The sequence below is a fragment of the Lycium ferocissimum genome, chromosome 8 (genome assembly GCF_029784015.1).
Source record: "Lycium ferocissimum isolate CSIRO_LF1 chromosome 8, AGI_CSIRO_Lferr_CH_V1, whole genome shotgun sequence".
Classification (NCBI taxonomy): domain Eukaryota; kingdom Viridiplantae; phylum Streptophyta; class Magnoliopsida; order Solanales; family Solanaceae; genus Lycium; species Lycium ferocissimum.
Genome location: NC_081349.1, coordinates 8,028,301 through 8,043,350, shown reverse-complemented (window position 1 = coordinate 8,043,350; position 15,050 = coordinate 8,028,301). Strand labels below are relative to the sequence as shown.

The window sequence follows — 15,050 nt, the reverse complement described above, 5'->3', positions numbered from 1 at the left end:
TACTATGCCAACTTGTAATACAGTGCCAAATTCTCTATTACAAGTTTGTATATTGACGACTTTCTAACAATTGTTACCTAGTTGGACTTCCAACTCCCAAATTAATAATGTAAAAAACAAAAATTATCCTCAATTTTGAGTAATCTATGATAAACTGCTCTTGTTTTAGATAGAACATTAAAGGGAATTATGCACTTTTGACCCCTCAATCACTGATAACTTATGATTTTGTTCCTTGTGATATTCTATTAAATATATTTAACCTTTAAATAATACGTTTTATTTTGGTCCCTTTATAAAGAAATTTGCTATTTTATCTCAGTATAAATTTAAGAACACATGTCGGTAATCATATGGTCTAACACTTATTAATTCTTTAATTTTATAATATATATATATATATATATATATTTACTTATAAATATTTATAAAATTAATTACATGTTAAATATATTTTACCATATATTACAAGAACTGAAATAAAAATTTATTAATTTTTGACGGACTAAATGCACAATCTCCCTTAAAATTAGTCTCAAGATTATTTTGGCACTTTAACTAGCAAAAGGTATATAATAAATATATAATTTCTTCTAACTAAGGTATAAATTCAATACGAGGTTCGAACATTATAATTGGATCCAACTAAAGAGTAATTTTATCTGTGGGAGAGAAAATACTCTAAATGTTGAGTCATCTAAATAGTAACCTTATCTCGTTTTTTTTGTCATAAAAGAGCTCGAAATTCTTTTGGTGGTTTAGGAACTGTTGGCACATGCATCTTTTTATTTGACTAAGGAATAAGTTTTATGCAAAGTTGCTAATGTTAATGATGGAGAGCTTGAGATCTCGTGCTCAAATTTCACCATTATTTTAATTTTATATCCTGTTTAGCCCAAGCTTTGAGAAGCTAAAAGTAATTTTTTATTTAAAAAAATTTAAAATGTTTAAGTGTTCAACTAAAAATAAAAAATACTTTTAAGCAGCCGTATAAACAGAAATTTATTATATACGTGCAAAGATGTATGAGAAGTCACTCTCAAATGCATGATATTGAGTTGATGGAACTTTCGTAGGTATATCAAGATGATCCATCAACATTCACCCATGGTCCATCACAATTTATGTTACAAAAGTCCACAAATTAATTAATGTCTATCCTTCCTATTATCCCCATGAAATGATTATATATCACATATATATATATCTCCATCAAGTCCCCAACTGTACCAACCCCTTCTTCTATCTTGCACATACATTTTTCCAACTTTTAATTGCAAAAATTGAACGCTTCTTAATAGGGCTTTCCAAAAACGGGCCTCCCACATATGATCAAAAAATGAGATTGATATTGTTCATATATTCATCACTATCTTCGAAAGTCGGTGGATTCATTAAGAAGCAGCAGGACAGCCTTCAATAGCATTTACAATGGTTTTATTGCTCCAATTGGAAAAATTAAGTAAATTTACAAAATAGTCAACACTGCGCACCTACCTAAGAGTTGCAAAAATAAACCCCACAACTAATATAAAATAATTTATTTATCTTTCATTTCGAAAACCAAACTAATTATATTAGATGTTGTGAGACTTCTCATTTTGTAAGTGTAAGAGTCTTACTCTTCCACAGTATTCAATATTAGATAGGTCACTGTATATGCACCATTAACACGACAAATTGTACAAATGCAGATTGTCGTATAAAAGAATTTATAATTGTCATTGTACTGATTAACGTTATAATTAGTTTATCTTGATTTAACTTGCATTTCTCATTTTTATGATATTTAAAGACTCGATGCTAATTGTGGGGAAAAAAAAAAAGAACTCTTTAGCACCTCAGATGTACGTAGTAGTTCTTTTACCTTTGTTGTGTGAACTCACTCTCCCAGTTTACAAAAAGAATTTTGAAAAATGAATATGGCCTATAATAAGTAGGACATTCTTTACTCTTACTCTTCTATTCATTTATTAAGCTCTACATACAGGTTTACTTGTACATCAAGCAAAGATATGTAATGATCCTGACACCCTTTGTGAATACCAAAGTGTAGTCCAACTTAAGTCTGTTTTCTGCCATCCTCTTCTCTTCCCATTTCTTAAAGTTTAATCGATGGTAAATATTTCCCTATCAAATTGTCATTGCTCTTGGAGTTTCTTATTACTTTAACTTTGTCAAAATGATAGACTATGCTACTACTAATTGTACTACTTGATTGTGTGTGAAATTATAAATGATGGCTACTGCACCAAAAAGGAACCTGAATTATTAGCTCTTATCATGATTTTCTGTTATTTGATATTGCTTATGTGCTATATGTTATGACTTATGATCATCAGCGGGTAATCTTAGTGTTTAATTTTGGATACGCATTTGAATGTGATATATTTCCATGGGCCATCAACCCTTTTGGCCTTGAGACTGTAAATCACTGGATTAATCTTCTGGGAAGGGTTGGTGTAATATTTCTAATATCCAACAGAGCAACCCCTTTTCATGTTCTCTTTGTTTTTGTAAAATTCTTTGCCTATTTCATTTAGGCCACAACAGCAGCGGGCTTGAAGAAAAGACTTGCATATGTGTCTAGTTTTTTGTCCCTCATCACGAAGGGACGTGGTAAGATGGTGAGATCCAACAATAACTAAAGGTTTCATTTGAATCCGTGAAATTGAGAACTTTTCGATAATTAGTGCTTTATGCCCTTAGTTTATTCGCGCAACATAAATCAGGATTAATCGAGCCAGTATTGTCAGATATCAACGGCATAAAGCAACATAAACAAGGATATATTTGTCACTTTTCTTTTTTTGTAAGTCAATTAACCTACTTTCAGAGCTAAACTGAACACAAATTCATAACCGCCTATAGGAAATGTATTATAAATTGCAATTTTCTTCTCATCAGGGGTGAATAAAACTATTAAATGTCACACTAAGATTATCTAGTTTGACTCTCGTGAGGTGAAAAGTCATAGATTATGTCTTGACAGGAGTATGTATAAGGAAAACATATTATAGACTTCTGATATGGGAACTTTGCATAGCTAAAACAAGTAGGTATCAAATTATAAGCATCAACAATTTAATTAGAAAATTATACTCTTCATTTGATACGGAACAAAAATTAGAAAATACGAAAGAGGGATAAATTAACACAGCAAAAAACATATTATATTCACTATTTTCTTTGCCAATTTACACGACTCCTAGTTAAAGGTGGCATAATAACTAATTTTGATGAACCACTTTGTTAGACTTAAGAATACAATGGAAAGAATAATAAAAAGGACACCCCATTCACCCAAAACTAAGAAACCAAAAAAGAAAAAAGAAAAAAGAAAAAAACATGTACCTTTTTTCCCCCCTCTTTTAAGGACAACGTTGGTTTCTTCCAGGCCCTCCATAATAAAAATAATTACCCCAAACGCGATTAACTCCTCCTTGAATATCATAACAATTAGGATGATCAGCCAATACTTTGAGATTAGACAATGGTATTAAACTATTATCCCAATCCACCACTTGCAAATTCCTAAAATAAGAAGCTTTCCCAAAACCTTCACCAGCAAAATGTCCACTTCCCATTTGTGTGGATGTGTGAAATCCATTGCTCCTACTGTTCACTATTTCACCTCCAAATTGTATCATACTTGCTGAACTCCTAAGGTGTGTGAATAAAAATGATGGCCAATATCCTACTAATACTCCTGATCCAAACTCCAGCCACCAATGTCCATGCTTTGGATCCTGCACCAAATAATTCAAAATATGTTGGTTATTCTTGATGTGTTTCTTAAAATAAGTGTAACTGGTAATTGATTGCACTTTCAACTATCTTTCTTAACTTGTAGTTCAGTCAAAATAGATTATAAGCACCCGCCACAATCTCAGTAAAATAGTCAATGAGTATGTAATATGCGTGATTGAGGGTATTATTTTCTTAGAATACGTTTTTAGTCTAGTCTACGATCACTCACGAATGAACATATAAAGAGCTCAGTGTAGGAAGGAAGGTTAAAAAAATAAAGTCAAATAAATCACTATTTCAATTCAAATTGAAAAAAATGGAGGCCTATTAAAAAATCAAATAAATCACGAATGGTTAAGGTTCATTTTCATAATAAAAATTAAGGGAAAAGATGTAAAGATAAAACATGTAGCCACATTGTTGTTTAAATTAAAGCCTTTTAATTGGAATGCCTCAAATTTGATTGCTAAAGTAAGGTTAATTAAAGATACATATTAAGTCAAAGGATGAGATTTTGAGAGCTAACTATGAAGTGGGGGGGGGGGGGGGGGGGGCAAAGTGAAAAATAATAACAAGTGGATGGGTCAGAGAAGGCTTTTGCTTGAGAAAGAAAAGTCAAGAGAATCTTACAAAGTGGGGGAAAATAAAAAAGCACAAACAAAATGATTGTTTCCACTGAAAAATATACGATGAATGAAACTTTAAGATTCCCCCTTAGGTATATACATACACACATGCAAGCATGATGTAAATTCATGTCAAATGCTTTTTCCTTTTCCATTTTAACCCTTGTATTCTTTAATTTTTGGTTAATGAAACGAAGGGTATTTATTTACTGAACCACCTATTAAATGATATTATCATTTTCTATCTGCAGGAATAAGTAAATACAGGCCAAATGAAGTTTTTTCTTAAGTAACATTGGACCTGTGGACAAATCAGTAAGTTGGCTAGCTTAATTAGTATAAAAGTACTAAAAGAGAAAAGTAGCAAGAAAAGATAAAAGGCCAATAGAAAAAGAAAAAGAGAAAAGACAATACCATCGATTCTAGTAGATCAGTACCCGTTTGTGATGAACCCCTTAATTTTCTCAATTCTAATTTAAATCTCATTTTATTAGTAAAAAATGCTACCAAATTAACAAAATTGCGCTTTCGGAAGAAATAAAGGAGATATACACAAATGATGTTTATTACCTTAGAAAGCTTAATACTTTCTTGATTGAATTATGCTCTTCTTAGTTTTTGGTTGGAGGAAAACGATCTTAACTGTAGTATTAATTAGTTGGATTTTCGAATAAATTAACCATCTACCCAAAAGAGAGAAAAATAGCAAAGTTTTTAGAAAATACAAAAATAAATAAATTTACTGCCTATATTTTTTCTTCGGAGAAATGTGACTACCTTCCAAATCATGATGCTGATATCATATTGGCCACCACTATAAGAGGATGTTGGTGAAATTGCTGCCCCAATTGCTATTTTATTATTGGTTTGAACAAATCCTGAACACAGCAAATTGTAGCATCCTGTGGCTTGGTATGCATCACTCTGAACAAATCATTAAAACAAAAAATAAGAAATAATTTCTACCAAAGAATTTAATATTTTCACTTTAATAGGTGATGTTCTTCTAATTAATTATCATAAGGATTAATAATACAAATGCAGTATGTAAAATTAAAACTTACGGTCCAGTAGGTGAAAAACCTTGGATAATTGTCCCCATATAGCTCTGGGCTTACCTGTTATAATTAAATGAAATAAATCAATAATTTAGCTACCTAAAATCTGTTAAAGCATTGCAGAAAAAGATTTGTTGATATTGAAAGGTAGCTGAAGATTTAATGGCATGCTTTAAATGACACTAAAGAAAATGGTTCACTCTTCGAGTACTATTCTCACTTCCATGCCAGTACATGCCACATTTAAATTGAAGAAACCGCGTTTTTCCATCAAAGTGCTCAAAAATTAATATCTTCCACAAATTTACATTTTTTTTTCAATAATATTTTACTTAATAAAATCTTACATATAAGAGGAATATGAAGAAATACCCAATTGAGTTAGCAGTGACCTCAATTACAGTTTGAATCGTGACCTTTTGATCACTGAATTGTAAACATGGGGACTATTATAGGGGAATTAACTTGTTAATAAAAGTTTAAATGTATTAAAGTCATATTAGGTACTATTTTTTCTATTTAAGTTTGAAAAAAAAAAAAAAAAACTGTTACATATTTTCCTGAGTTATCGTATCAGAGGACTTGATAGGGGAAATTGTTTATATTTTGTTGATCAACTTAATTTATTAGTATAAAAATTTCTCTACATTATCAGTGCACATAACATGAAATGAAGAAATAAATAAGAACATGCCTGCCAACCAGCTTCAATGGTGTTGAGATCATCACCAAATGAACCAGAAATAACCCACATTTGTGATAAACTGAATTCATATTGGTTGGTAACTTTAGGCGCCCACACATTTATACTTGCTTTTGCACCATAATATTGATCTCCAGTTACATATCCAACTGCATGCTGTTTTTCCAAAAATTGAAATAGAAACAAAATCTAAGAGGCATAAAAAAGAAAAAGAAAGACTTATTACTTAAGAAAATTAAGAGGAAAAATAATTTAAATGTACAAGTATTTTATTTTGTGAGGAGGAATAGATACCATCTCAAAATTGCAATTCTTGATTTTTGATGATAAAGTTTCTCGGACTATTATTTGAATATAGAAATAGATGAATGGAGATTGACAAAGTAAAGGCCTTTGGAAAATAGTGAAACCAAATTTGGGAAAGGAGAAAAAAAAAAACATGAAAGTCGGCATGAACCAAAAAAAGTAACCTGCCAAATATCTAAATCACAAAACCATGTCAAAGTAACCATTCACAACAAAATCACTTAAAGTTCATGAAATTTTATTCTGAAAATAGAATAGTTTGATATATGAAAATAAATGAGGCATTTCTAAAAAAAAATAAGCTAAAACATGTTTAGAAAATACAAACCTCATGGCCATTACTAGTAGTGTCTCTACGAACTGGTCTTCTAATTTTTCTACCAAATCTTCGAATTGAATTAGCTCTTAGAATGTCTTGTTCTTTTGTTCTTCGAACTGGAATAGTTCCTTCTGGACATGTTTCTCCAGAAAAGCTCCAAAGTTGGAAATTTTCGAACTCCATTGAATTTGAGTTGTGCCTTGATTTTGGCCTCTCAGGTGGTTCCTATAATATAAGACAAAATTTTCAAAAGCATTAACACTTTGAAATATTGAATACAAGTCTAAAAAACTTGAGATGAATGAGATTCCTCTATCTTGAATCAGAATTTTAGAGTTAGGCCTAAAAGTAGAGAAACTCTTGGCAGAATGCGTTTTCTCTTTATTGAAATGAGGAAGTAGCCGAGCTATAAGAAATATTCCGGCCACTAAACCACGTAAAGATTGAGAAATAGAACCATTTTAATCATGGGCTCGACATGGCATGAATTTGAATTAGTCGGACCAGTAAAGGTTAAACCAAACAAAGAAAAGAAATACAAGGTGAAAATGAGGGATCAAAATTGGTTTACCAATGGCTTTTGGCCCTTTAACTGAGGGTGATCAAAAGCTGGTTGTTGATGAGATAATACACAATCTATAAGATCTCCGTCAGGACTCTGCATTACAATTCAGAGAGCTATTATATAGGATAGAAAAAGAAAAAGAAAAAAAGATGAGAAAATGGAATTGGAAAGAGTTGGGAATACCTTAATTGTCTTGAGAGAAGGCTTATTGATTTTCATAAGATGAGATTTAATCATTTTCATCTTGTGAAGCTCATCACCTGGCTTAAAAGTTTGGTTGGCTAGGTTGAATTGTTCTGTTTCTATTGACAAAACAGGACAAACAGAGAAGATAAAGAAGAGGAAGAAAACAAAAATGGAAATGATTGGTGAAATCTTGGAACAGCTAGAAGCCATAACATAAATTCTTGTGGAATTTCTTGTTTCTTCTTCTTGTAATTCTTCCTCTATTTGTTCTTGTTGTGATATACCATATTGGCATTGTCTTGTTGTGTAATGATGAAGAAAACACCAATTATTTTCTTCACTACTTGCCAATATTGGTAGCACAACTCCCAGCAAATCCATAATTTCCAGACTACAATTCAAGAAACCAAAGGTCTAGTACAACATGTTCATGACTATTTTCACTATTTCCAAGAATTCTCAAAACTCTAGAATAAATTTAAAAAATGGAATTAATTCTCTTCTTCTCTTTTCCTCCTTCCAAATTCTGAGTCTTGTCTGACTAACAGCAACTCCCAGGCATGAGCTAATATAAAATGTACAAGAATGGGTTGTGCACTTGTTTTTAGAGTTTCAATTTAACTCCATGTGGGCTGTGGCCAAATAAATACTACTGTATTGAGTTGTGATCAAGACATGTACTAGTACTTAGTAATTCTTTAATTTTTTCTTAAATGAAAATGAAGAAGGAATTAATTGAGTGGAGAGAGAGACTAAAATGAGCTTCTTGGAGGATGGAGTTTGGTTGGGGTTGAGGGGGTGGGGGGGTGGGGCGTAGGGTAGTGGGAGGAGTGTTTCCAGTCTCCAATACAAAGACTGAAACTTTAGCTTTTCTATGCAAATTTTATAAGTGCATAATGTTCATAAGGGATTGGAGGGGGGCGGGGTGGGAGGGTAGGGTGGGGGGGTGGTGTTTCTGGTTTCTGTTATTCTTTACTTGGGGTTTGAAGACAGATAGGAATTAGAATTACACTTGATTCTCAAAGTTCTTTGCTTTAGGTGTTTCTCTTTCTCACTTCCCTAGATGTTCTTTGTGTCAGCTTCTTGTTATTTTATTTTTACCTGCATTCCAAAATCTTATTATATATAATATATTCAGAGATTAATTTTCTATACTGATAATGGAATTTTTTTTACAGTCACATTGAGTAAAAAATTTATATAAAAGGATTCACAAAATATAGCAAATATCACAACTACGATTTAAATCTCTGACAAATTAAATTTTGAACCCCGTTTACCGCTTATTAAATTTTTTTCTTATATTATGGAAATTCACCAATTTATATATAACTCAAAAAATTATCTTTGCCCAATTTGCATAGCATAATTACCTGCTCTCCATTTAGCACTGCATCTGACTACACGTAAGCATCCAAAAAATAAAGTTAAAATCGAGGACTTGAAAAATAAGATATTATCTGCTAAAATATGCTAACGACGAATATATGATATAATCTTGTAATATTTATTATCACGATATATAAGTTAAATCCTATCCATTAAAGGGTATTGTTAGTACAAAATAACAAGGCATCCACGCCTCCGGTTTTTCTTTTCATATATTTTTACGTCATTAATAGTTCCTATATTTTTTAGGGATGGAATTGGATAGAAAATAACTAATACTCCAGTATAAGTTAATTACTATTGCATGGGTTGCTAATTTTACCTTTTAAATGTTGTCTTTTTATGGAGTGTACATAAAAGTGTTATTCGTATTAGAGGGATGTATATGTATATAATTTGTTTATAAAATAAGAAGGCACGCGCGGCTGTAATATCTACGGCATCCCATGCATGTGCATGCGCGGCCCCCTCCGCTTATATTTCGGGCTCCGTTCTTTTCCTTTTCTCTTTCGAATTGTTTGGGGCAGCTCCATAAGTATGAAGCACATGTTGATTAAGCCCTCATTTGTTGGTTTAAGCAAACTTAATGCTTATGGGGTCATTTGCACGATTCGCCTAATACCATTAGGTTTGAGATTCGAATTCCTGGTCAGTAAAAAAAAAAAAAATCGAAAGACAGAATTTCGTAGCAAAGTTAGATCTATTCGGGCCAAAGTTAGGCTCCAGACAGAGTTTTACATGCCTTGCGAATCCCAACCTCTGTCTTGCGATTTTTTTTTTTTTTTTAATTGAGCTGGGGTTCGAACCCAGAACCTCGGGATATTAAGCGAAGGGCAAAAATTAAAGACCACCAATTTGAGGGACAAAAATTAAATACCACCAATTTGAGGGACAAATATTAAAGACCAGTGCCTTTGAAGGGCAATCCGCATAAAAAAAATGATGCTTATGGCTCGAATTGCGCATATACTGTATCAAAGAGGAGTATTAATATGCTGGTACGTATGATAAGATTACGAATTTTGAATTCACCTCTATTTAACAAAGGGATAAGGATTAAAAAAAAAGAAATTATGAGAAATTTAGCAAAATTGACCTTTTTTTAACTTTGGTCTCAAATATGACCTTATTATTAGTGCATTGGTTCAGATTTGCCCCTCAACTATGAGAAGTATATAGAGCAAATTTGCCCTCTGTTCGACTTCGATCCCAAGATAATTATTTATTAGTACATTGGTTCGATGGGTATTTAATAAAATCTTCAGACGAGACGTTGTGCCCAAACCACCATTTCCCGGAGCGAGCTATCCAATTATGCCATAGTTTATGTTTACACGTTAGTACGTTGATTCTAGGGGTGTTCCATAATATTTTTAGACGAGGAGGTGTTGAGTGACATCGCTTCGATTAAGGTGCATCTGCCCTTGGTGGTGCCCTACCGTGTTCAAAGCCTCTAATCAAAATATAATATTACAATAATTTAATAATCTTTTAACTATTTGTTTTACTTTGTTTCATTTTATATGACACTCTTTCCATTTTAAATTATTTAAAAATTGGCATTTTATTATATTTAAAAATATTTTTAACTTTAACTTTTTATTTTTATTAAATTCTTTTATAATTAATCCTAGAAATGTCATAACATATTTAAAAAGACAAGTTCTAAGAATACTTTTAGTATGTATAATTTTTTTTTATAAATTTCTTTATTAAATTTCATACTCAGTCAAACATCATCATGTAACGGTGGAGTACTATTCTTATTGGATTCAATTAATGACAGACTATTAAACATGGAACATTGTCAGTAAAAACTTACTATGCCCGGTGTTTATATAAACAAGATAATTTAACCTCCATAGCTAAAATTTAATATGAAAATACATATCATATAATTATGGTTAACTAGCAAATATGTATATGAAAGTCGTGTATTTTCCTTTATTTTGTTTAATGAAAATATCAGGTATGAATAATTTTTTACCGAATATTACTAGAAGATCAAAACAGAATTAGTAAATCTTAACAATCTTAACATTATAAATTAGGAAATAATCATAATTGTGATATAAAAAAGAAGAACTGATAGGCTTCTAGACTGAGAGCTTTTGAAGAAGGGGTGAGTAGACATAAAACCATTTATTGAATTTAAGTCAGGCCGCTATAAGATAATAGTCTTCAAGCCCAAAAGTCCATTAAAAATTTCTTGGAGGCTCCTCTATCCTAAACCATGAAAGCCTACACTCAAACAAGCCTTAAAGTAAGTGACATCTGTAGACATAAAAGATTTACTGAATTTGAGTTGGGCCTCTATAAAATAATTGCTCAACATGATTTTCAAGTGCAAAAGTCCATTAAGGGTTACCCTAAGCCCTAACTCACACCTATAAGAGGCGCACAGGTTCCCTTAAAGAAGCATCTAGAATATTTCATAAATTCTTTGGTATTCACAAAGAAATCAAGACATCAAACATTGTCTTTCTCTACGCCGAAGTTATCAAAAAACATTCTCGTCAAGATCGACTCGAAATATCGAGATGCTTCTTTATGTTAGATGTTCTTGGCGATCAAATACATCACAATGAGGTCCACATCATTCAACATTCGAAAAATATGTTATTAACTGTTACACCTCTCGTTTTCGTCGCAAGAGAGTCCTTGGTTTATTGGTGGTTATACCCTTAGTATGGAGATCCACACCCGAATTGTTGAGATATTAAGTGCCTTACTTCGCATGTACTGAAGCACAAGTATATGTTCTTTACCATACGATAGGATTAGAAATTAAATGAATTGGATCGACGCGAGTTGGAACGACTCAGGAAAAACCTGCAGAACCAGTCACCTTTGATGGGCGGTCGATGAGTTGCCGCCTCTGAAATTCTGACACTAATTAATATGGATTTCATTACAGGTTTGCCTCGTACTCTGTGGAATTATGATTCCATTTGGGTCATAGTTGATAGGCTTACAAAGTCAGCTCACTTTCTACCTGTCAAAAATACTTATTCAGCTGAGGATTATGCGAAGCTCTATCTTAGAGAGATTGTACGACTTCATGGTGTTCCTACAGCCATTATTTCAGACAGAGGGGCGTAGGTCACAGCTAACTTCTGGAGATCTTTTCAGAACAGATTGGGCACTTTGGTGAGTCTTAGTACTGCATTTCATTCGCAGACAGATGGACAAGCTGAGCGTACTATACAGACACTGGAGGATATGCTGAGAGCGTGTGTGATTAATTTTTGAGGTAACTGGGATGATCGTTTTCCTCTTATTGAATTTGCATATAATAACAGTTACCATTCCAGTATTCAGATGGCCCCTTATAAGGCTTTATATGGGTGAAGATATAGATCACCTATAGGATGGTTTGATGTTGGAGAGAATCAATTAGTAGGCCCAGATTTAATACAACAAGCGGTTAACAAAGTGAAAATGATTCAAGAAAGGTTGCTAGCGGCACAGAGTCGGTAGAAATCCTATGCAGATAATCGGCGCGCAAGTTGGAGTTTGAAGTAGGTGATTGGGTTTTCCTGAAGGTCTCGCCTATGAAGGGAGTGATGAGATGTGTCAATAAGGGTAAGTTGAACCCTCGATACATCGGGCCATATAGAATCATTCGTACAGTGGGTAAGGTAGCATATGAGTTAGAGCTATCTTCTAATTTAGAGTCTGTACATCCAGTGTTCCATGTATCCATGCTCCGTAAGTGTATAGGAGATCCTTCGAGAGTTGTGCCAGTAGATGATATCTAGGTAACTGAGCAATTATCATATGAGAAAACCCCAGTGGCTAAATTGGATAGATAAGTTCGTCGATTGCAGACTAAGGATGTGGCTTCCGTTAAAGTACTTTGGAGAAATAATAATGTTGAAGAAATGACATGGGAAGAAGAAAATGATATGAAGCCCAGATATCCACATCTATTCTCATCCTCCGAGGAGGTTCAGACTTCAGGTATGTGATATACTTGTGGCTGTTTTATTTTGGTTCGTGTGAGACCATGGTTGTTACCGCTTTGTGTAGCCCTGTAGGGCACTATTTTGGGTTGCTGTGTACAGGTGGGATTGGTATAGTTTCGGGGGGAGACTTTGCCGAAATTTTTATAACCCATGACTTGTATGGACATTCGAGGACGAATGTTTTTGAGGGGGAGGGGGGGGGGGGGAATGTAACACCTCTCATTTTCGTCGCAAAAGAGTCCTTCATTTATTGGTGGTTATACCCTTAGTATTGGAGATCCATACCCGAATTATTGAGATATTAAGTGCCTTACTTCGCATGTACCGAAGCACAAGTATATGTTCTTTACCATACGATAGGATTAGAGATTAAACGAATTGGATCGACGCGAGTTGGAACGACTCAGGAAAAACCTGTAGAACCAGTCGCCTTTGATGGGCCGTCGATGAGCTGCCGCCTCTGAACTTTCAGGTGGCAGGTCGACGGAGCACGTCGACGAGCCGACCCATCCGTCAACCCGCATCGCTGGAACTTTCTAGTTCCACCTATATATATGCAACCCTACGTTTTAATTCATTATTTTCCATTCCCCAAACTAGAGAAAAACCCTAACATATCTCCTCTCAACATTTCCATCAATTAGTGAAGTTCTAGCAAGATCCGAGCCCGTGGACCCGAGCTAGTGAAGGAAAGTTGTTCTGTGGTTCCATTGGAGTTATTGAGCTATGGAGTTGGAGTTTGAGCTTGAGTTTTGGGAGTTCTAGCTTCTTCAAGGTATGTATATGATTCTTATCTTTATTATGGAGTGATTATCAAGAGTTTTAGTGATTTAAGGTGAGGGAGGTGGTGTTATGGAGGTATAAACTAGTTTGTTAGTATGGTTGCCTTATGGGTTGACTTTGATTAGACTTTTGGAGAGATTCTTACTTGTTTATGTGGTCATATGATGTTATTGTTGTTGTTGAAGTTGTTGTTGGTGTTTGGGATGAATTGGAAATTGAAGGATTGTTAAGTTTACAAAGGAGACGCTGTCCGAAATTCGTTAAGTTCCTTTTGTACTTGAGTTGGATAGCAAGTGATGTAAATGATCTAATTGTGGCCTATGTTATCTTGATTGTAGGCTTTTGAGTTCAAGAAGTAGACGTTGGGCGATTAGATACGCTTCAAGGTATGGTAAGGCTATCATTTCCTTCATTTTGGCATGATCCTTATGATATGAGCGAACAGACGAAAGAACGAGCTTCCATATTACTCTACTCTTAGAAGCATTAGGAGTACCTTAGCCTTTGATGTTCCTATACCCCTTGTTATGATTGTTCCTTCTGTTCTAGGGTCTTGAGATTTCATATGTTGATGATGTTAGCTCAAAAGATGTCTATCGGAGGTAGTACGACCTTATGTCACTCCGAGAGTTCTATTTACTTATTTTACTTATGCATTGCATTCATTTATACATATGAACATTGAACCATGACCAGAAGGCGTTATATACGTGTATATTATATGTATATGGGGTAAGGAAAAAGGGATAGGCGCTATATACGCATTACCACCTGATCAGCTAGTGCACAGTGATGATGATGATGATGATGATGGCTGCAGAGAGGCCGATGGGATATGATATATGGATCGGGTTGTACGTTCCTCGGCACTAATATATATATGGATCGGGTTGTACGTTCCTCAGCATTAACAGTTATACTATGACCTATGCATATCATACGCCCTCAGAAGCACTTTCAGTTATACAGAGTCATGCAAATATTCTCAGATGTTTAGTCCCAGATGCATTTAGATATTGAGATTAGCTTTCATGTTTCGGATGTCTTTCATAATTCTTATGTACTTATTGTTCTTATGCCTTACATACTCGGTACATTTTCCGTACTGACTCCCCTATTGCTCGGGAGGGGGAGGGGGCCGCGTTCGTACTCGCGAGGTTCGGGTAGGCGAACGGGCGGACCAGCTCAGTAGGACTTCTACTCAGCGGTAGTCAGTGCCCTCCACTTGATCCGGAGCCGTAGTTCGTTTGTGGTATGCTATTTTTGACATGTATATATGAGTATGACGGGGCCCTGTCCCGTCCTTTCTACAGCTATATATTCCAGTAGAGGTCTGTAGACAGTTATTGTAGATGTCATGTGATGTAGCCTTGTCGGCTCCCATTCTTTTTTGTACA

At 34.0% G+C, this 15,050-nt stretch overlaps 1 protein-coding gene across 2 annotated transcripts; it reads right to left on the bottom strand.

Annotated features, from left to right (window-relative positions):
- Positions 1–3,151: 3,151 nt before the first annotated feature.
- On the bottom strand, positions 3,152–8,372 carry LOC132067164 (protein neprosin-like). 2 transcript variants are annotated; one of them, XM_059460312.1, is made up of 7 exons: positions 7,511–8,372; positions 7,334–7,420; positions 6,772–6,987; positions 6,129–6,326; positions 5,441–5,494; positions 5,154–5,300; positions 3,152–3,749 (listed from the first exon to the last, which is right to left on the bottom strand). In XM_059460312.1, the coding sequence occupies exons 1-7, from the start codon at positions 7,892–7,894 to the stop codon at positions 3,372–3,374; spliced, it is 1,464 nt and encodes a 487-aa protein (XP_059316295.1). In that variant the 5' UTR covers positions 7,895–8,372; the 3' UTR covers positions 3,152–3,371. The 2 variants fall into 2 exon arrangements, with proteins under 2 accessions (XP_059316295.1, XP_059316296.1); XM_059460313.1 differs by having other exon boundaries at positions 6,129–6,293; positions 7,511–8,370.
- Positions 8,373–15,050: the final 6,678 nt, after the last annotated feature.